Source organism: Cydia amplana, chromosome Z, assembly GCF_948474715.1.
Source record: "Cydia amplana chromosome Z, ilCydAmpl1.1, whole genome shotgun sequence".
NCBI lineage: Eukaryota > Metazoa > Arthropoda > Insecta > Lepidoptera > Tortricidae > Cydia > Cydia amplana.
Genome location: NC_086096.1, coordinates 3,338,504 through 3,360,381, shown reverse-complemented (window position 1 = coordinate 3,360,381; position 21,878 = coordinate 3,338,504). Strand labels below are relative to the sequence as shown.

General features: G+C 39.5%; 1 protein-coding gene across 1 annotated transcript in view; it reads right to left on the bottom strand.

Moving 5' to 3' along the window:
* LOC134661734 (titin homolog) overlaps positions 1-21,878 on the bottom strand; it is an 89,166-nt gene that overhangs the window by 59,220 nt on the left and 8,068 nt on the right. The window contains exons 2-11 of the mRNA XM_063517914.1: positions 15,299-15,413; positions 14,725-14,892; positions 10,486-10,666; positions 9,385-9,509; positions 9,018-9,187; positions 8,379-8,537; positions 7,393-7,535; positions 6,574-6,741; positions 6,252-6,464; positions 423-6,068 (exon numbers count right to left, since the gene is read on the bottom strand). Coding sequence (XP_063373984.1) covers positions 423-6,068; positions 6,252-6,464; positions 6,574-6,741; positions 7,393-7,535; positions 8,379-8,537; positions 9,018-9,187; positions 9,385-9,509; positions 10,486-10,666; positions 14,725-14,892; positions 15,299-15,413 — 7,088 coding nt within the window. The remainder of the gene's footprint in view (positions 1-422; positions 6,069-6,251; positions 6,465-6,573; positions 6,742-7,392; positions 7,536-8,378; positions 8,538-9,017; positions 9,188-9,384; positions 9,510-10,485; positions 10,667-14,724; positions 14,893-15,298; positions 15,414-21,878) is intronic.

Genomic DNA, 21,878 nt, shown 5'->3' with positions numbered 1-21,878 from the left:
TATATACGACAATAAGACCTACCGTTAAACTGATACCTAGCTTTAGCTTCATATCATAAGGACGAATTCATAACTGACAAATAGCAATACAATAGAAAGTTTAGACACATTTATTTAATATGCATTATCGACCATTACAAAACCAGCCCTAGTAGCACGGTCGCATTTTTATCGTTTATCACCATGGCTGTCACTGTCACGTTCTAACAAGTATATAAGTGCGAAAGTGACGGGCATAGTGATAGTCGATAAAGTGGAACCGTGCTGAGCCCACAGACTCATAAATATAGGTAATTATTTTTCTGTCCAACGTTTTTATTATAATTAAGGTAGAACTACGAGCTCCAAAGGATAAATTAGAAGATAGTTCAAGAGGTTTGTAGTAGGAGATTTACTAAGTATATTTATAAAATAATACGTACCCTTTGCCGCTGCCTTACTCTCCGTCTCCAGCAATGTTTTCAAAGTATTTTCTATTTCCGCCATCGGCTTAGAAACCTTTTCCTTGTCTTCACTTGTAACATTTTCAATTAACTTTATACTGTCTTGTATTGTATGAACTTCTTTATCCAGTTCCAGTATCATTGTCTTTTCAGCGCTATCGACTACAGTGCCCTCTGACACGTGCTGTTCTAACTGTTTTATATCTTGTTGTATTTCACCCATAGCTTGTGCAAATGATTCTGTTGAGGTCAGATCAACTGACACCACTTCATCTTCCATTCCAGTTGATACTTGCTCTTGTATATTCAGGAGTTGATGATGCAATGCTTGAAGAGGAATCAACATTTCTGCTAGCACATGTTTTAAAGCTGTATCTTCGAATTTGTGTTCTTTTATTTCTAGTTTGGATTCCGACATATTTTCTTGCAAAATATCAGAACACTCAGCAAGACACTTAAGGAGTATGAGCGTTTTACCCGTGCCTGTGGCATCTTTATAATCGTGGTGTTTCTGCATGCAGTCTAAAACTTTTTGTAATATTTCTCTAGATTCTACTGTGATCTCAGACTTGGTTAGTATTTGTTCTTCTATAAATGTTTCTGCATCGTCCATCGCCGCCAGTAAAGCTTTATCTTCAACAACTGTTGCATTAAATTTAATTTCTTCGTGGATAACAGTTTCGACTCTCTGCAGACAAGGCTTTGCAATTTCTATGATATTGACAAACCGTTGGGCTACATCTTCTAAAGGTGTAAATTTACTGCTTACAAGAATTTCACTCAGAACCTCTTTTGTAGCATCAAGCTTAGTAATAGGCGCCTTGAAAAGTAAATCAAATTGCGAATCAACTATCTTAATGAGTGAGTCTTGAACGCTGTTCAGGCATTCATTACAATAGCCAAAAAATGTATTAAGAGAGTTACTAATATCTTCAGCTAGGTGGAGTTCGCTTTGTTTTACTTTGAAATCGTTGATAGTTTGCTTTAAAGCATTAAATTCCTGTAATAGCCGTATGATCCTTTTATGGCTCAGCTTTTTAGTCAACAAACACCGAAGCAGAGAAAACTCATTTTTACAGTTTTTGAAGAAGTCTTCTACCATCATCAAGTCGGCTACGGGTGTTTCATTACTTGAATCTTGAATAATACCGACAGCACATTGTACTATATCATCCATTTGCATCAGTGCGTCTGTTTCTATCTCAAGAGCTATCTGGGGCGAAGCGCACGACATGTCGGAAGCTCTTGATAAATCAACAAAATCATATTCTTCTAAAACTGCTATGTTTCGTTCAACTTTATCCATAACCTGTATCAAGTTTGCTTCCTGGGCTAATTTTTCTGGCGCCTGAGGTGTAAACTGAATGAGTTCCTCTTGTACATTCATTACATTTTCATACAGTTCTTGAGTAACTGATTTGACTTGTTCTATCCTTATTCCCTTAGACACATCTGTTGCATCTAGTAAGTTATTTAATGTCTCCTCAAGAGCAATAACTTCTTGTTTAACTGGTGCTTCAGTTGATATAGCCTTGGTATTTTCAATTATATCCTTCAGATGTTCACACACAGCGCGTAAACTTTCTACCTTGTTTGATATTTCAATCGTTTTATCGGCAGTCTCCATCGCAGGGAATACAGCATGAATACATTTATCGAGATTTTCTTTGAATTCTGCGATACTTTGAAAAACGGAATGTATTTTGTCTGATGCCATTTCAAGAATGTGTTCGTATATTGGTATATTAGTAACATCTAGTACAGACAAACATTGCTGTAAGTCTTGCATAGGTTCTGCAATGGCCATTAACTTCGACGTATTTAAATGAGCCATTTCATCTGAAGTCTCCAAAATAAAGGGATGTAAGATCTCTTGTATGCCAGAATGAAGCTCTCCTAAGCCTATCGCAACAGATTTTAAGCTTGAGTAATCGCTAACTTCAGATAATGTGTCTAAAGCATCAATAACATCAGGATTCTGTAAAACTGTGATGTGATCATTTAAAGACTGTAATGCTTGAGCTGTAGCAGATGGTACAATGTCTTGGTGTAAAGAACTAACTGCATGCTCGGCTGTTATTTCTGCAGCTTCAGGTAATACTAACCGGTCTGAAGGTAAAGTATCAGCAGTGGTTTTTATGCCCGATATGTCTTCTAGAGTCGACATTTCGTCAGCAATTTCTATGCCACCTTGTTCGCGGATCATTACAATACAGCTGTGAAGATTTTGTACAGCATTTGCCATATTCACACTTACTGCATATGGCGTCACATCTTCTCCGTATTGTGATATAACAACTTGCTGTAATGTCTCAAGTGTTGTGTGCAATTCGTGTAGTGGTTCTGCCACTGTTACAAATACTTCACTGTTTTCCTTCAAGCTCTCAATATGTTCTACTATTGTTTGATTTATAATCATAATATTTTCATTTAGTTCACAGAGAGGCGTGGCTAAAGTCTGCGCTACTGACTGCACATCAGACATTTCAGAAACATTTTCATCCTGTTCAACCCGTCCTGAGGCTATGGACGCTACACTTCGCTTAAGCTCTTCTAAAGCTGGACATACATTTTCTAAAACTGGTGTAATGGCGTCTTTGAGTTCTTGTGCACATTCAAGAGATTTAACTTTATTTATAGCTGCTATGGTGTGTTCTATACGCTCTAAAGCAACAACTGCTTTACCAGTTTCGTACGACGAAATATCTTGTGTAATAATGTGTTCCGAGTCAATGTGTAAGCTGACTTCATCAGCTTGATTAATAGATTCTTGTATATTTACCAATACATCACTAATATTGCTCAGTATAGCACAATTCAACTCGGAATCAAATATATTATTAATAAAGTGATCTTGGACTATCCTCATCGTATTATTAAGACTTGCCAAAGACAATATGCTGTCCGAATCTATAGTTTTGATGGCTGCGTTAACTCTGTTAACAACATCACATATTTCTGTCAAAGAGAAATATTTCTTAGCTTCATTACTTTCAATTACATTTTCCAAAACTTTCGTAAGGTTTTTATGGAATACGTCCAAATGTAGCTTGACATTTGGTAAAGATTCAAGACGAGGTAAATTATTTTCTAACGCTATAAGTATTTGAGCCATTTTTTGTAAGACTTCCAGTTTATTGTCGCTTTGTAGGATATCAAATCTTCCAACATTACTCTCTATTCTATCAATGTGTGTTGAAATCTCACTTAAATTCTGTTTTATAGATGTTAAAGCCTGTTGCAAAACTAGTTTATCGTCTTCACTTCTTGTTTCCGTTGATAACTGTTCAAATGACATCCTCAGTTTTAGAACGGAATCCATAACGGTTTCAATTATTTCCGTATTGTACTTGTTTAATGAGGTCGTGGATTCTTTAACTGATAGTGACTCTATCTGCTCTAAAGCTACTTGTAAGTCTTGTATCGAGGCAGACATGTCATTGAGTATTACTTCACTATTTTTTATTTTCGTTACATCTATAATTTTCCCACTTTCTGCACTCTCAGCTATGCATAGCAAGGAGTTAACGGGGGTTCTTAACTCAAACACAGCTTTTTGAGTGTCCTTAAGGTGCTTTGCATCTGTTGATGTTTCTTCTGTCTTTATTTCATTTGCTTCACTTAAAAGATTTCTTGTTTTAATAGTATCTGATGAATACTTTATAACGTTAGTCATTTCTTTTGTTAAAGTTTGAATTTCTCTTATTACGCTTTCGTCTGCCTGTAGATAGTCTGTCAAGGTGACGGAGTTAATATCCGACATAACTTTCTGAATTTCGTTTCCACACGTCTCTACAAATGCCACACATGTTTTCTTTACTAAAGTCTTGTTTTCGCCTTCCATATCGATACATTTTTCTACAATGGTTAGGGATTGTTGTAATGCTTTCATCGATAAAGGAAGATTGTTGAATATAGTAGTAACTTCTTTAGCTTGCAGAGATTCCTTGGCAGCCTCTGATATACTGTGTATTTCAGATAGAGGGGTGATCAGACTGCTTATGATCTCTAAACTTCTTGAAGCTGTGGCAGCAGATGACATTAACTCTGATTTCAATATTATATCTCGTTCAATGATTTGTACATCATTAATAACTTTAGATATTGTTGAACTAACTTCAGTTACTTTGCTCTTGAATTCTTCATGCGTCATTTTAGGTTTGGATTCTACCTCTGCCCTTACTTGTAACAGCTCTTCTCTAGCCTTGCTATAAGACTTCTCGCTACCTGAGCTAGAACGTCGAGACCCCCGACTACTTCGTCGTTCTCGCTTTGGCTTCATTACAGGGGTTTCCGTCTCAGCTATTTTCTGTTCAGTTTCTTGTATTTCGGTCTTGATTTCTTTAATTTCTGATTTAACTTCTCTAACCTCTTCTACATCAACTTTATGTAAAATGGTCTTCGTTTCTGACGATTCTCTACCATCATCAATTGATCTTCGAGAAGATTTAGATTTATGTTTACCGTAACTTCGGGCGCTGGCAAAACTAGCCAAATCACTTTCAGACATAACTTGCGTATCGTCATCTCTTTTATCTTCAGAGATTGATTGTTCTCGAGATAAACTGAAGAAATCTTCTCCACTTCTTAGAGAATCTGACTTCTTTCTAGCTACCTTTTTAGGCACATCAGACTTTTCATCCGATAATAGAGCCATAGTTTTTTCTAAATAGTCTTCGCCTAAATCTGTGTCTAGTGATAGTTGAGGTGCGCCATTTTCATCTGCTATTGAAATATCTTCTACATCGGCTTCCGTTCTTAAATCTTCTTCAGGCGATGCAAAATATTCAGGAGACACATCAATTATGATAGCTTCCATGAGCAGATTACCTGAAGTTGATGTTTCTTTAACAAACCTAAGCGGTGGTAGCTCGACTACATTATGTTCAGTAACATTCTCGGATAGCTGATCAGCATACATCTCGACTATTTGAAGTGCTTCTTCTTCAGTTAAATCCGGGGTCTCATACAACGATACGGAGACTTCTTTTCCATCAAACGAAAATGAAATCTCTCCTTTATCGTCAAGAGTTATATCTCCCACCGGGGTATCGTACATCTGCGACGTTCGTTCTTCGTGTATCGTACTAAGCGACAAATTTCTTTGCAATGCTTGTTCGTCTGCTATTTTCTTCTTGGCCTTCATTGAGTCGTCGAAGCCGAGAAGCGAGGCGGAGCTGGCGGCGATTCCCATACAATTCTGCGCTTCACAAGTGTATGTGCCTAAACAACAAGTACCATCCTGTCCAGATATGATTCTGTGTATATCCCCAGGCTTGAGCTCTTCACCGTCCTTATACCACTTGAGGACAGGTTGTGGTACACCAATAACCTTGCACTCTAAGTTCACAGCGCCTTCCTCAGAGAGAATAGCTTGAAGGTTCTCCAAGAATCTTGGTTTCTTAAAGTGTCTAGGGATGATCAGTTTGAGGAAGCAGGAGGTGACGCTGTGGCCGAATTCGTTCATGGCGACGCACTTCCACTCGGCCTGGTCGAGGAACTCCAAGTTCTTGATGTCGAGGGTGAAGATGCCTCGGTCCTCCTTGGCGAGGTGGCAACGGGGGGACTCGTCCACGGGCTGGTCGTCTCGGTACCACAGGACCGTCGGCTCGGGTGGAATGGCAACTGCAACAATGGCGATTTTTAAACCAGGTTTTGGTATGATTTATGATATTTTATTTTTGTAAAGATTACATAGAAAATGAAAATTTCAAGTAAATAACTTACAAACGTCAAAAAACAATGTTATTATGGTAAATTTGTGGCAGCTATTCGATTGTTGGATATTGTCGAAGAAGAGTCCCATACCTTTAATAGTAAAATGGAATGGCTCATCAATCCGCGCTTCAGAGCTCTGCAAGCCCTGGACAAACTTGGGCGCCTGGTGTTTCGTGAACAGCTGGAGCCTCTCCTCCTCGTTTAGCTGGTTCTGGATGTCTTCCACTGTCAGCTCGGCCGAGCTGCTGGCCTGACCCATGCAGTTGCGGGCGATACAGCAGTACGAGCCTAGGGAGTTGGTGCCTAGAAAAAAATACTTCAGTTAGGGGTTTGACGCCATATTTGCATTTGGAAGAACCTAACGCTTTCACATACATACGTCTATTGATAAATATGGTGATAATTTATATACCTGTCAGTTGGTAAACATCTCCTGGCTTCAACTCCTGGCCATCCTTGAACCAGCTCAACACTGGGGTTGGGAAGCCGACCACCTTGCACTCGAAGGAGACCAGACCCTCTTCAGTGAGCACCGCCTGGAGATTCTCCATGAAACGTGGCTTTCTGTAGTTCTTCGGGACTGTTGGTACAAATAATCAAATTATCACACATGAGTCAAGTAATAGTTAATCCTATAAGGTGCTTCTTTACAAAGTTCCTGCGATCATTTTATCGTGTTTATCAGCTGCTTCAATTCACCAAGCATTCTAAAAATGAGGTTGGACACTCTGCCAATGGCGAGTGATAAGGTTCAATTCTTCAGTTATGGCTGGTAAAGTATTTTAACTGGACTCAATTATGAAAGTTAAACCGTATGCCAACCTACGGAAAGAGAATCGAGTCGTGGAAAGTATTGCACCCCATACATTCCACGACTCTTCTCTTTCCGCACAGACTCTAGATTAAATAAGTTCCTAGTGTTCCTACACCGTGATAAAGGGAGTAAAACGACAGATTTCCGATTGCAAATTCAAATAATATTTGAACACGAAGATTTAGTTTCGTGAGTAACGGTTTGATTGGAGACATCGGATCGCTGGTCAGCAGAGCAGCGGACATATGCTATTGAAGCGTATCGTATCAAAGAATTTTCGCTCAAAGAATCGTAAATTTTTGCTTTCGAATATGCGGAAAAGGTTGGAGATGAGTGCTTACATTGCGAAGTTCCAGTTCTCAGGAAATAATTTACAAAAACACAGAGTAAATTCAAAGACAGCCGTCAAACACTTACCATCCATGATGACGTGGCAGGTGGATATGCCGACCCTGCCCCCTGCCGAGGTAGCCACGCACTTCCACTCGCCCTCATCAGGCCACTCAGCCGATTGTACTTCTAGCAGGTAGCCGCCAACACCGTCCTCTGTTACATGGTACCTGAAAATAAAGATAAACGGCGTTATTCATAAGTTAATCAGCTGCTGATGATCGTCGTTTGTCCCTCTCTATGGCATAGCGATAGATAGGGACAAACGACGATAATCAACTGATTAAGTTAGCAGCCGTTTATGAATAACGCCATAAGTATACCTCTCGCGTCGAAGACGGTCCATGACAATTTCAAGTATATTTTGGTTGGGCTTAATTTAAAAAATAATTTAATAAATGTTTTTACAGATGTAGTGCATAATTATTTTTCATTGTATTTTCACGGAAACGTACGAACGTGTCTCACTATTTCAGTAAGTCTCGGTCTCGGTACAAAAAGTACAGAGGTTGACTGAAGTAGCATGACAAATACGAACTTTTTCGAGAAAATGCGATAGACAACAATAATGCATCTGTACCGTAATTGTATTACTATAGATGGTCAACCAAATCTTGTCAGTAGAAAAAGGCGGCAAATTTGAAAAATGTAGGCGCGAAGGGATATCGTCCTATGGAAAATTTGAATTTCGCGCCTTTTTTTACTGACAAGATTTGGTTGACCAAGTATATATAGGTGAACCAGGATCTATTGAGGGTGCGCCATGTTGCGGAATTTCACTAATTTTTTCATACTACACTGAATTGTCACCCTATAACATGAGAATAACAGCGCCCTCTTGACAATTATCATATATTACTGGTCAGGCTATACTACCCATTGATATAGAATAAAGAACTTTCTTATATTAAGTCAGTAATACTACCGTATTAAATAATGTTAAAACGGCAAGAAATTAATCGCAGTGCGTTCTAAGCCTTAAATACCTACTTTGACACGACTTTGTTACTTACCTCTCTCCAGCCTCGACTTTGCCCTCCTTATTATACCAGACGACGCTCCTCGGCCACGGCGGTACGACAATGTGACAGCTCAGTGTGAGGTGATCGCAGATCTTGACGAACTGGTCTTCGAGCTCTTTGGTGAAGATCGGAGGCGGCTCGGGAGTGACGCTGTGGAAGACAATTATTACAAGCATGACAAAGAAAGTTATTTTAAAAAATACTTTTATTGGAGACTGTACTTTAAAGTGAAGATATTGTATTATGGCTCCGATGGCCCAGCGCTGGACCAGCGAGATGGCGATGCGATGGTTGAGAGCACGCACTATGGAATGGGCCACGTAGATGCGTACGCACCTTCGCTGGCCCACTACCTTTGATGTGTGGACGAAAAACCGACGCGGTGTGGCCATCCTATCGCCATCCCGCCGCGCCAAAATTCATCCAACACCACTGGTCTATACACGCTGGCCCATCCTAGTGGGCCAGTATGATGGCCCATCATGTATTAAATACGCGGGAAATGGTAGGTATTATTCGGGATGATATTAAGATGCAGTGAGTTCAGGTCCTTCTCTGAACGCCGCTCGCTGAGCAGTGAGTGGACGGCCGTGCGCGCACCATTACGCATTTATAGAAGAAAATACTCACGCAGAACTCGGTCTCGATTCATCGCGGCCTCTCGTGACGTGCACTTTAGATGAAGAGTAGGCTCTGCCCATGCAATTGACGGCCTCACAAGTGTATGTGCCGAGCGAAGTGGGGTCTTCTGCGCTTGCTGTTAGCGCGAACACATCACCCGCTTTGATTTCTCGGCTATCCTGTTGGGGAAAGAAATAAAGTAATGAGTGAAAGCGCTGGTGGCTTAGCGGTAAGAGCGTGCGACTTGCAATCCGGAGGTCGCAGGTTTATACCCCGGCTCGTACAATGAGTTTTTCGGAATTTAACCTTCTGGTATGACACGACCAGAACCTTTTCTTTTATTTGGTTGTTTTTTTTTTGTATACTGTTAACTGACCTTAAACCACCTCAGAACCGGTGTGGGCACGCCGACCACCTTACACTCTAATGACACAGTCCCCTGTTCAGTCAGGATGGCCCGTAGTTCCTCCACGAACTCCGGTCGCTTGTAGGCCTTGGGCACTGAAACAAAAACCTAATTTAAGTCTTAAATCTCGCGTCTAATGATCAGAGGTCGGCGGGGGTGAGCTATTTTCCTTATATGATGTAAGAAATGTATGAAGTATGTACCCAGCACATTATGAGATGCGCCGCGCAACTCGCCCGCCCGCCTCTGTTCTCGGCCGCGCACGTCCATCGTCCAGCATCGTCCACGCTTACACAAGCGACGTCGCATCACCAGTAAACAGAGGGTATGTACGTAGTATGTACCCAGCATGATATGAGGTACGTACCCAGCACGTTGAGATGCGCCGCGCAGCTCGCCTGCCCGCCTCTGTTCCCGGCCGCGCACGTCCAGCGTCCAGCATCGTCCACGCTGACGCAAGAACGCCACAGCATCAGTAAACCGAGGGTATATATGAAGTATGTACCCAGCATGATATGAAGTACGTACCCAGCACGTTGAGATGCGCCGCGCAGCTGGCCCGCCCGCCTCTGTTCTCGGCCGCGCACGTCCAGCGTCCAGCATCGTCCACGCTGACGCAAGCGATGTCACAGCATCAGTAAACCGAGGGTATGTATGAAGTATGTACCCAGCATGATATGAGGTACGTACCCAGCACGTTGAGATGCGCCGCGCAGCTCGCCCGCCCCCCTCTGTTCTCGGCCGCGCACGTCCAGCGTCCAGCATCGTCCACGCTGACGCAAGAACGTCACAGCATCAGTAAACCGAGGGTATGTATGAAGTATGTACCCAGCATGATATGAGGTACGTACCCAGCACGTTGAGATGCGCCGCGCAGCTCGCCCGCCCGCGCCTCTGTTCTCGGCCGCGCACGTCCAGTGTCCAGCATCGTCCACGCTGACGCAAGCGACGTAGCAGCAGCAGAATCTGCCATCATGAAAGAGACACCCGCTCCGCTCCGAGTAAACCGAGGGTATACATGAAGTATGTACCCATCACATTAATGACTATAATGATATGAGGCATGTATACCCAGCACGTTGAGATGCGCCGCGCAGCTCGCCCGCCCGCCTCTGTTCTCGGCCGCGCACGTCCAGCGTCCAGCATCGTCCACGCTGACACAAGCGACGTCACAGCACCAGAAGTTTCCGTCACGCACGAGAGACACCCGCTCCGCTTCGAGTAGGCGCCGTTCGTTGCGGTACCATGTTACCTGAAAAAGATGAGATAAGGTAAGATTTTGCGTACCAATGAGTTTTTCGAAACTTATGCACGAAATATAATTTGATATTTACCAGTTTCGTTGAAGGAAAACATCGTGAGGAAACCGGGCTAATCCCAATAAGGCCTAGTTTACCCTCTGGGTTGGAATGTCAGATGGCAGTCGCTTTCTAATATTCCTGGGATTCGTTGCCAAACGGACCCCAGGCTCCCGATCCGTGGCAAAAAATGCCGGGACAACTCGAGGAAGATGATGTAGGTAAGATTTTTATTACTTGAACCGATTAGTACCTATTTATATGGGATTTTTTAATTATTAATTGCCTCTTTGTCGCACTTACGTACGAATTCACAAGTGCAAAAGAGAGGCAAAACTTCGTGGTTCGCTGTAGGCCCTCAGACCTTGGATTAGGAATGTCCAATTCAGCTGAATGACATAATTCTATTTCCACACGTCCGTTAAGACACATGAAAACTGAAGAACAAACATCACAATGCGCGCAAGTGACCGTTATGTCATCGGTGTAGAGTTGTTTATTGTGTGATTCGAGCGTAATGGTATTTTGGTATGCACGTGTGAGTGTGTGTGTGTGTAGAGACAATGATGGGTGTACGGAAAGTACATATAGTGATAGTTGATTACCCAACTAGCAAAAAAGTCTCAGATTGCGCACTTTATAAGAGTAGTGAGCTTATAGCGCTCTTATTTTTGTTTTGAACATATCATCGCTCTTATATTAGTCTTAGACAAGCTAATACGCACTTTAGTAAGTTTAGTCTTATTACCTAGTCTTATATATGTATATAAGAGCATTTTATAATACCATTATAAGCCTGTCGCTCTTACAATAACATTTACTAAGTCTCATTGAACTTGAGAGTACCTGGTTTTATATCCACATTCTCTAAGTTCATTTGATCTTATATTAGATTTTCTAAATGCTATTATAAGAATGTAAGACTAATATCAACATGGCATAATACTATTATGAGCCTCTCGCTCTTACAATAACATTTACTAAGTCTCAGTGAACTTGAGAATACCTGGTCTTATATCCACATTCTCTAAGTTCATTTGATCTTATATTAGACTTTCTAAATGCTATTATAAGAATGTAAGACTAATATCAACATGGCATAATACTATTATGAGCCTCTCGCTCTTACAATAACATTTACTAAGTCTCATTGAACTTAAGAGTAGTTCTGGTCTTATATCCACATTCTCAAAGTTCATTTGATCTTATATTAGACTTTCTAAATGCTATTATAAGAATGTAACACTAATATCAACATGGTATAATACTATTATGAGCCTCTCGCTCTTACAATAACATTTACTAAGTCTCATTGAACTTGAGAGTACCTGGTCTTATATCCACATTCTCTAAGCTAGTTCATTTGATCTTATATTAGACTTTCTAAATGATATTATAAGAATGTAAGAGTAATATCAGCATGGCATAATACTATTATGAGCCTCTCGCTCTTACAATAACATTTACTAAGTCTCATTGAACTTGAGAGTACCTGGTCTTATATCCACATTCTCTAAGTTCATTTGATCTTATATTAGACTTTCTAAATGATATTATAAGAATGTACGACTAATATCAGCATGGTATAATATTATTATGAGCCTCTTGCTCTTATAATAACATTTACGAAGTCTCATTGAACTTGAGAGTACCTGGTCTTATATCCCCATTCTCTAAGTTCATTTGATCTTATATTAGACTTTCTAAATGCTATTGTAAGAATGTAACACTAATATCAACATGGCATAATACTATTTTAATCCTCTTGCTCTTACAACAACATTTACGAAGTCTCATTGAACTTGAGAGTACCTGGTCTTATATCCCCATTCTCTAAGTTCATTTAATTTTATATTAGATTTCTAAATGCTATTGTAAGAATGTAAGACTAATATCGGCATAGCATAAGAACACTGTAAGTACGTACTTTTCTGATCTTATTCAAAGCTATAATAAGATCAACAGCAGCACTTTAGTAAGATTTTGGAGTGATATAGGATTAAGACACTTATATCACAAAAGTGAAGATCAATATAAGATGGTTTGATCTTAAATCGTTTTTGGGAACACTATTGTAAGTATAAGTAAAGCAAGGAACCTTAATTTATTCAACATGGCCATATCATTTGTATTCAGAATGCTTATAAGACTCTAATAGTGCTCTTGAAAAATACAGCTACAGCAATGGCTGACTATCAATACAAAATAAAGAAATAAAATAATTATAAAAATATTCAAATACCATATTTGATTAGGCGCATGAAGTTTGAAGTGTAAAACAGGGTCTACTTGACAGTAAATAAAATTTTCCCATGTGAATACTTACCATAACATAAACACACGATGATAAACAGCACGTTATTATAGTTAACATAATTCATAAACACTTACACTAATATATGTTTGTCACGTTGCAGTTAATTTCACCCGTATATTTTATACATCACAAATAGAATGTTTCAAATCTCTGTGTGAGACTGTGTGACCTTACAAACAAATCAATATAAGCCTATGTAGACTTACAAGATACTTACGTTCGACCAACTTAAGCCTATGTAGGCTTACAAGATACTTACGTTCGACCAATATAAGTCTACATATGTAGGCTTACAAGATACTTACGTTCGACCAATATAAGCCTATGTAGTTATAGGCTTACAAGATACTTACGTAAAAGCGATATTAGCCTAAGGCAGCTTAATTTAGTTTTGAAAAAGATTACTGTGAGTGCAAACAACATTCAATTAGACTGATATTAGAACGATATTAAAATAAATACTCTTATAAGTTGTGCCCAAATCCGGGCTTAGTCGATGATATAAAATCAATATAAGAGCGAAAAATTGTAGTCTAGAGACTGTTGTTAGAGCGCTTTTTGCTAGTTGGGTACTTTACTATACTTTTTTTCCACACTGCTACATAATGAAAAACATTAATACGAGTAATATACGAGTGTGAGTTTATCTATTAAACGGTCAAGCCATAGTTTTTAGGCTTACGGCCTAATTCGAACAATTCTTATAAGATTTCACCGCGTAACGATACCGATCCGTCAGTGTCAAAAGAGACGTTTTTGGTTGAAGATATGTCACTTTTGACACTGACAGATCGGTATCTTATCGTATACTTACTTTCTATAGGTACATCTCGCTTGCACTAATTGCCAGTACGATGCAAGCAAGATGCATATTACAAGAGTAAGTTACGCACACAGCGAATATGTCAGTGTCAGGTCGGTATTAAGCTCGTGGTAAGGCTACTGTTTTTTTTTTACACTAGGTAAAAGCTAGTGAGTCTAGTGAGTCTTGAGAATACAATCTATATGTCGGCGGCCGATCGTAAGATCAGGCATATCGTGAAATTCCTAGGCATATCGTGAAACGTGAAAATCTTTGACCCGTTCCCTGAGTCGACAGAGCCCCGCTACGCTACGCGGGGCTCCTATTTCTGGGCAGTTTGCCCTTCGGGCATCTAAAGCAACCTAACGAACCTATCCTACCTATATATTGGTTTAATGTCACTATCGTCAAAACATTACACAGGAACATTACGATCTGCCTGATCTTACGATCGGCCGCCGACATATATATGTATAAGTATACTTACAGCTATAGTAATTGGAATGTGTTTATGTATGTTGTTTATTCGTATAAGTAGTCTTTAAATAGGTGCCTCTTGAGTGTGTGAAGTGTTCTATATTTGGATGTGTAAAAATAACTAATTATCAATTCAGTATTTGAGAGTCTTTACGCATCCTTGGAACGTCGATTATGCTAAAAAACGTTTTAGGTTCCTATACATGGTTCAGACATAGAGAAAAAAATACATAGAGTGCTCACTCCACTCCATCAGTTTTAGTACCAAAAAGACTACTATATTTCTCTATGGTTCAGAGGACCTCCTGAGGATTACCCTCTTTGCACTCGACTCGACTTACTTTGCAGTCGTACGCCCTCACCTTGGCAAACATGCCAGACGCATAGTGCTTCGGCAGGCTCAGTAGCACCCTTACTTTGCAATCAGTAGAGCTGAGGATCTCGACAAGGAACCTTGTCCTGGTGCCAACTTTGACTGTGAGGTCCTGCAGCCTTCGCAAGAACGTGGGCGGGTCGTCCCCGCTCGTCTCGTCGGTCACCTCGAGCCGCACGCGAGCTGTGTCCCTGCCTGCTGCGTTGCTAGCCTGTAGTAGTAACGTCAAATATTAATGTGTGTGGCAAGCGCCTAAGGGAGAAGGGGAATGACCCCCGTTCTGAGTCATGGCTTGTCCAACAGCTAGTCCATCGCCATACAGCGGGGTAACGCTGATAGTGTGATCTTTGGACCCAGAACCACCCAGAACGAGTTTTAGTGTTTGTTTATATCTTTACCCTTAGGGCCACTTGCACCAATTACTAACCCAGGGTTAACCGGTTACCTGGAGTTACCATGGTTACCAGTACAATTTGACACTGGGTTAATGGTTTAACCGGTTGACCCTGGGTTAATGGGATGGTACAAGTGGCCCTTAGGTATATAACCCTTAAATCTTATATATGCTTTTAGTTGGATGTTCGCTCCCATCCCGTATAAGTTAGAAAGGCACTCACCTGCAGCGTGTAAATGCCGCCATCCTGCTCTCGCGCCGCGGTGACGGTCAGCCGCACACCGCCCGCGCCCTCGGATACGGTGAAGCGGGAATCTAGGGACGCTCCCGCTCTGCTCCTGTACATACAGTACGTGTTAGAGGGAGATAACATGATATTAACGCTTGATGCTTAGAATTATAATGCCTTTTTAACCCCCTTGGGGGTTGAATTTCTCAAAATCGCTTCTTATCTCTTGTAAACATTATGTATAGTAACCTGACTGTAATATGGACTCGCGCGAACTCGCGCCTGGTATGCAAATTTCATCTTTCTAGCGTTTCATATCTTTGTAATAAATTTTAAATTTCAAAGACACTGACAATAAGGTCGTGTAATAGTAGGTACTACATTACATACCTAGGTATGTAGAGGAGGTGAATTCGTGAATGCCCCAGATGGCAGGTGTTTGTGGCCCGAACTGAAGGTGAGGGCCATAAATATGCGATCTGGGGCTTTACGAATTACCGCCCGTGGTTTGTCTAAAGTTTTACGTCTTGCCTTGGCCAGGAAGTGAGATTTACTCCTCGCGTAGCGGGGAGAAAATCCCACTTACGGGCCTAGGGTGACTTAAACATAAGTAATACATAATAATACCTAATATTCTTGGAACGTTGGCTTGTAAAGGTATTTGTGAATTCGACCGTACAAGATAGTATTTAACCGACTGTACTGTAATAAATTCATGATACATTTATTATCATAATTTGCTATATATTCTATTCTATAATACTAATCTAACATTCATGCATGTATTGTGTGCGTTTGCAATTTACAAACAATAAACATGACACAAAATATAAAATATATTTCCTACGTAAATAAATATATGTATATCATTATATATTAAATAATACACCTTCGAAAATCTAAATCCACTGTAGATAATAGATGCTATTCACCCCCTCCCGACCCTACTCACCCCGCTGACGGTACTTCTTTTCACCTTTAAGTTGAAGTTAAAGAAGATATGTCAATAATAAAGACTGCCAATACCATACAATATTTTTCGTATTTGACGCATTTATGTTTTGCCCTTGTGCCCTATGGTAGACTGGTAGAGAATGCCATTAAGTCCCCTTGTTGTACTTTTTTTATGTGCAATAAAGTTTAAATAAATAAATACTTAGAAGCGGAAATCAATACGCAACTCAAAATCAAAATAGACTGACAATTATTATGTAACATTAGACAAACTCCATATAACATACATAATCCTTATTAATACCGTAAAACGAGGTGACTTTAGGAAATTTTGGGGATACTTTGATAGTTTTAAAACTGCCACTAAATTATCATTATTCATTATTTTCTCGAACTGTTCATGTAACAAGTTAGATTATTATACATACTTGTTTACCTACTACTAAAAAATCCGAATAAAAATATGTAACGGCTGAAAAACTGAAATATCGAAGTCGCCCCTACATTTGAAAGTCACCCCGGTTTACGGTACTATTTATATTTTTATAGCTTGTATTTTATTATGCAATGGGCCCCTGGTCGTAATTTATTGTTGACGCAACTGAAGTAAGCGGTCGCGCTGCCATATCTACTAAATTGTACGGGAGCGCTTACTTGTGGTGACATCGATTGTCTTATGTACAGTCAGCAGCAGAAGTTGCAAGACAGGCGAGGTGTTCAAAATTACCTTGACACGCTCTTATTCTCTTAACAATAAAGTCGCGTCAAGATCATTTTGAACACCTCGCCCGCTTAACAAATTCTGCTGATGACTTTACTTCGTCTTATCGTTGAGGTGGTCAGAGGTTTGATGCAGTTGGCAGTCCTTATCTTGCACTAGTCTCTGAACTTAGCAAAGGGCCAGACAAGCGTGGGACAGACAATAGTGTCGGGTTACTGGCGACTCTTAGTAAACAGGTTTATGTACATTTTTCTATTATTACAGCGGGCTCAGCACGGATCCATTTTTATCCACTATCACTAAGCCCGTCACTTTCGCACTTACATACTTGTTAGAACGTGACAGGCATGGTGATAAATGATAAAAATGCGACCGTGCTACTAGGGCAGGACTTAGATGTTATGAGACTTTGAAAGGGGCATAATAAAAGGATATAAGTATGTTTTTAAACAAACTAAGTTATGTGTTATGTTAAAGCATAGAGAAATATAGTAAGACAAGAGTGATCACTCCATAAGTACTTTTGGTACCAAAAAGACTATTATTTTCACAGTCGACATCTAGCATCGAGTAGCGGAATTATCAGCACTACTACTTGACAATAGATGTAGCACCGACCGGAAAGTCTGATGTTGTTGAGCATTAGACTTTCCGGTTGAAAAAAAATGTGGTTTTTGGTACCAAAACTGATGTATGGAGTGAGCGATCTATGTATTTTTTTCTCTATGGTAAATGTTACGAGCGTTCAGAACCCCTTGTGTAAATTCTAGTGTTACTAGAAGAACTATTGTATAATACAAAACAATGAATAAGTTGTGAATACATTTTCACCTCACGCCCATGTGTGACGGTAGTGAAACGGCCAAGCCACATATTTTGACTAAAGTGTAGAGTTAGTGAAGTTAGGGCTTGTAGAGTTAGAAGCTTGGCTCTACAAGAGATCTGATAACTTTTTGACAGTGCGAGCCTTATGGATCCGTCTTGACAATATTTTACGTGAAAATGTTTTTGGTGGTATCAGATTATGCGATTTTGGTATTAATAAAAGGTAATAGGGTAGATATTTGCTGAGAGGGTCGAATTGTAGCCGAGTTTGAAGTTAAGTGACACATAATTAGGGGTTGCAAATATTCGAAACTTTCAGGTATTCGAATATTCGTCTTTTTCTGACGACATATTCGAATATTGGAATAATTATTCGAATATAATAAAAAATAAGAAAAGGAACGAGAAATCGGTTTATTATCGTTTTATTCAAAAGCTTTTTTCACATATTGCTAAAACTAAAGATATTTTGCAGAAATCTACTTAATTGACTAGATTTTATCATCCTACTATGAGATGCCCACATTTTATAAAAACAAGTAAAACGCCAAAATTAAACGTATTCAATACTTCTAGATAAAACTTTTATTATAAATGCGTCGTTGCGTGAAATAATATAACTTTAACCATCCAAACACCTGAGGTATGTTAATTTTTTTTATTAGGTAATTATTTTCCGATTTAAATTAACTTGTAGTCACTCAGAGGCCTGTAAAAAGGCCTTTAATTCCATTGAATTTTGAATCTTTATTGACTTTATTTGTTTTGGCAAGTTTTTATTCCTAATGGTCGGCTAATTATATAATATTGGAATATTTAAGGGAAAAAGTTAGTTGACTACTGGGTGAATTATTCGTCAGCTAAAGGTGCATGGTTAGATTACCTAGTCGGGCAGGTTTGGTATGATCAAATTTGAGAATTGCGATAAGTGGCAAGGTTTAGACTTCAAAAATTCGAATAACGTACGCTTGTACTGAATAAACAGAATGACCCTTTATGTACTTACGCACCGTAAAAATAACATGCTTATTGATTTCCGTTTTCTTTCAAATTGAGTTAGGTTTCACTGTATTCACGAAGTCTAATAGAAAGAATACGAAGGTAATAATATTTTTACTGTATTCCTCTCGATACAGTAAAAATATTATTACCTTCATATTTGGGTACCTACCGTTCCTCATTCACTGTAAATACCTACCCGGAAAACACACAGAAACTGTAACTACAGCGGATAAAATAGATTTTTTTATAGTAATAAAAAATATTCGAATATTCGAAACCTGAGCGGCCGAATATTCGAATATCAAAACAGGTCGAATATTCGACAAATTCGAATATTCGAATTGCAAGCCCTACACATAATACGGTTTCCAATAAATATGGATAGCATTTCTATGGTAACATCAACAGTTTAAACCTGATTACTAATAGTTAACAAATATCGGTCGATAGAAAAAAATCACGAACAAAGGCCTAAAATGTTACTATTGTTAAATTGTTACTATTTTTGCACCAAACATCACCAAAGCTAATAGCATGAAAATTACTTCTAAATATGCGTAATGTTGTTTTTTATCGAACTCATGTTTACTCGTATTTTTATTTTTATTGTTAAAACTTTGTTATTTATACGAAAACAAACTAAAAATATCAATAAAAATAATAATGATTGGTAAAACAATATTTTTTTATTTCGGCAAGTACATATTATCTAGATTACCATTATTTTTAACCAATTTTTTCATGCAATTTGGCAAAAAATACGTTAGCAAACCATTTTCTGGAAGCAATTTTTAGAAGTAAAAAAGAGCCACTTTGAATCCTAGCAGGGAAAGAAAAAGCCCTTTTCAAAAAGCGCCACTTTTATTCCTCCTAGCAGGGAAGAAAAATCCCTTTTCCGAATAGGTGATGTAAAATGATTTCGCAATAACACGGCTAGAGCATAGAGAAAAAAATGCATAGATTGCTCACTCCATACATCAGTTTTAGTGCCAAAAAGACTATTAGCATCTAGCTAGCATCGAGTAGGGGAACTATCAGTACTGCTACTTGACAATAGATCTTGAGATAGTGCTACGACCGGAAAGTCTTATGCTGTTGAGATAAGATTTTCCGGTCGGTGCTACATCTATTGTCAAGTAGCAGTACTGATAGTCCCACTACTCGATGCTAGATGTAGACACTGAAATTAATAGTCTAACTGATGTATGGAGTGAGCACTCTTGTCTTACTATATTTCTCTATGGCTAGAGCTAACAATAACCATCTAACCCGCTTGGCGCGACGGTCGGTCGGGTCGGGGTATATTTACACCACGTTATTTGACTCAAGGTCATGGTGAATTTGACTCATCTTCCTCGCGTTATCCCGGCATTTAACCACGGCTCATGGGAGCCTGGGATCCGCTTGGCAACTAATCCCAGTAATTGGCGTGGGCACTAGTTTTTACGAAAGCGACTGCCATCTGACCTTCCAACCCAGAGAGTAAACTAGGCCCGTATTGGGATTAGTCCGGTTTCCTCACGATGTTTTCCTTCACCGAAAAGCGACTGGTAAATATTAAATGATATTTCGTACACAAGTTCCGAAAAACTCATTGGTACGAGCCGGGGTTCGAACCCGCGACCTCCGGATTGCAAGTCGCACGCTCTTACCGCTAGGCCACCAGCGCCTTTTTTTAAACAACATCTAACAGCTAAAATTATAAACAAAATCGAAGTCATACCTAACAAGAGCAATAGTTATTTGTACAACAAGAGATCAAAGCTTGATATTTCTTCGAGTGCTTATTTTGAGTCCCGTGCAAGAGAAAGATTCTATACTAGATTCACGAGCGTAGCGAGCCCGCTCGACGGCCATATCTTCCGTCGCATGTTATGTTTCCTTCTAATTTTTTGGCTTTACCTCTTGAAGGTTAATTTTAATTAAAATACAGTTTCAATAGTTATAGGCAGAGTCGGCAGCAGAGATCAATGGAGCATATATATATTCGCATGCGTAATAAATTAAATACGACACATGCCAACAGAGTCCATTCATTGTTGTCATCACATCACCACTATATATAACTTGCTCGCTCTAATACTAGGCTTCACTCATAGAAAGTAGGATCCTATAGAAGTGGTCTACGCGTGCCTCCGTGAGGGACAAAACATAAGCAATGCGACGCTATGATTGGTCGTTTTTTTTTACTGCCCACCATAATCCATACTAAATTTACGGTGGGAAATAAAAAAAATGTGAGACTGTGACAAGGACAAACAATAATAGCGCTTTCTCTGCTACTCCTAGTGAAAAATACATAAGACTATCTCGTTCTGTCAGTGATAACTGTGTGGGGATACCCACCACTCATGCCCTATCCAGTTAAAATACTAGATTCATGGCTTCACTCTTCGGGCATGTTCGGTTGCTCTGAGTTACCACCAGATGGCACTGACAGAAACGCTAGTATGAACATCACGCATCTCGCTCGTACTGACATATTAGTGCGAGCGAGATGAATAGAAAGTAAATTAAGCAGACGTTAGCGTATGTCAGTTTTGACACTGTCAGTGACTCATGGTAAGTACGGGTACCTACCTACTAGCCTAGCCGGCAGGGAACTTGCCTACGAAGCAGAAAACTTCCATACGGTACGAAAATATTCAAATTATCAAGAAATAGTAAACCAAATGTCTAACAGCTCAACAGAAAATTCTGTGACAAAGTTCATCTTATCCAATTTAATAGGTACATTACGATACAAGTGCGAAAAGTAGAAAATTCGCAACGAGTGGCGATAAATTGAAACACGACCGGAGTGTTTTAAATCGATACGAGTCGCGAATTACCTTTTCGCACGTGTATTGTACATTGTACAACGTTTTACAGTACATATGGCTCTTTAAATTTTCCACATAAGCACGTATTGTGCTTATTACCACACTAGGGCGGTAAAGTAGCAGCATATGTACTGTAAATAATCAAAAGTATCCCTAAAATGACATATGACATTATGACCGCTGAACCTATAATAACACAAGGATTTTCTTATGACTGTTTTCTCCTAATATAATAGCCAGATGTGTTGTC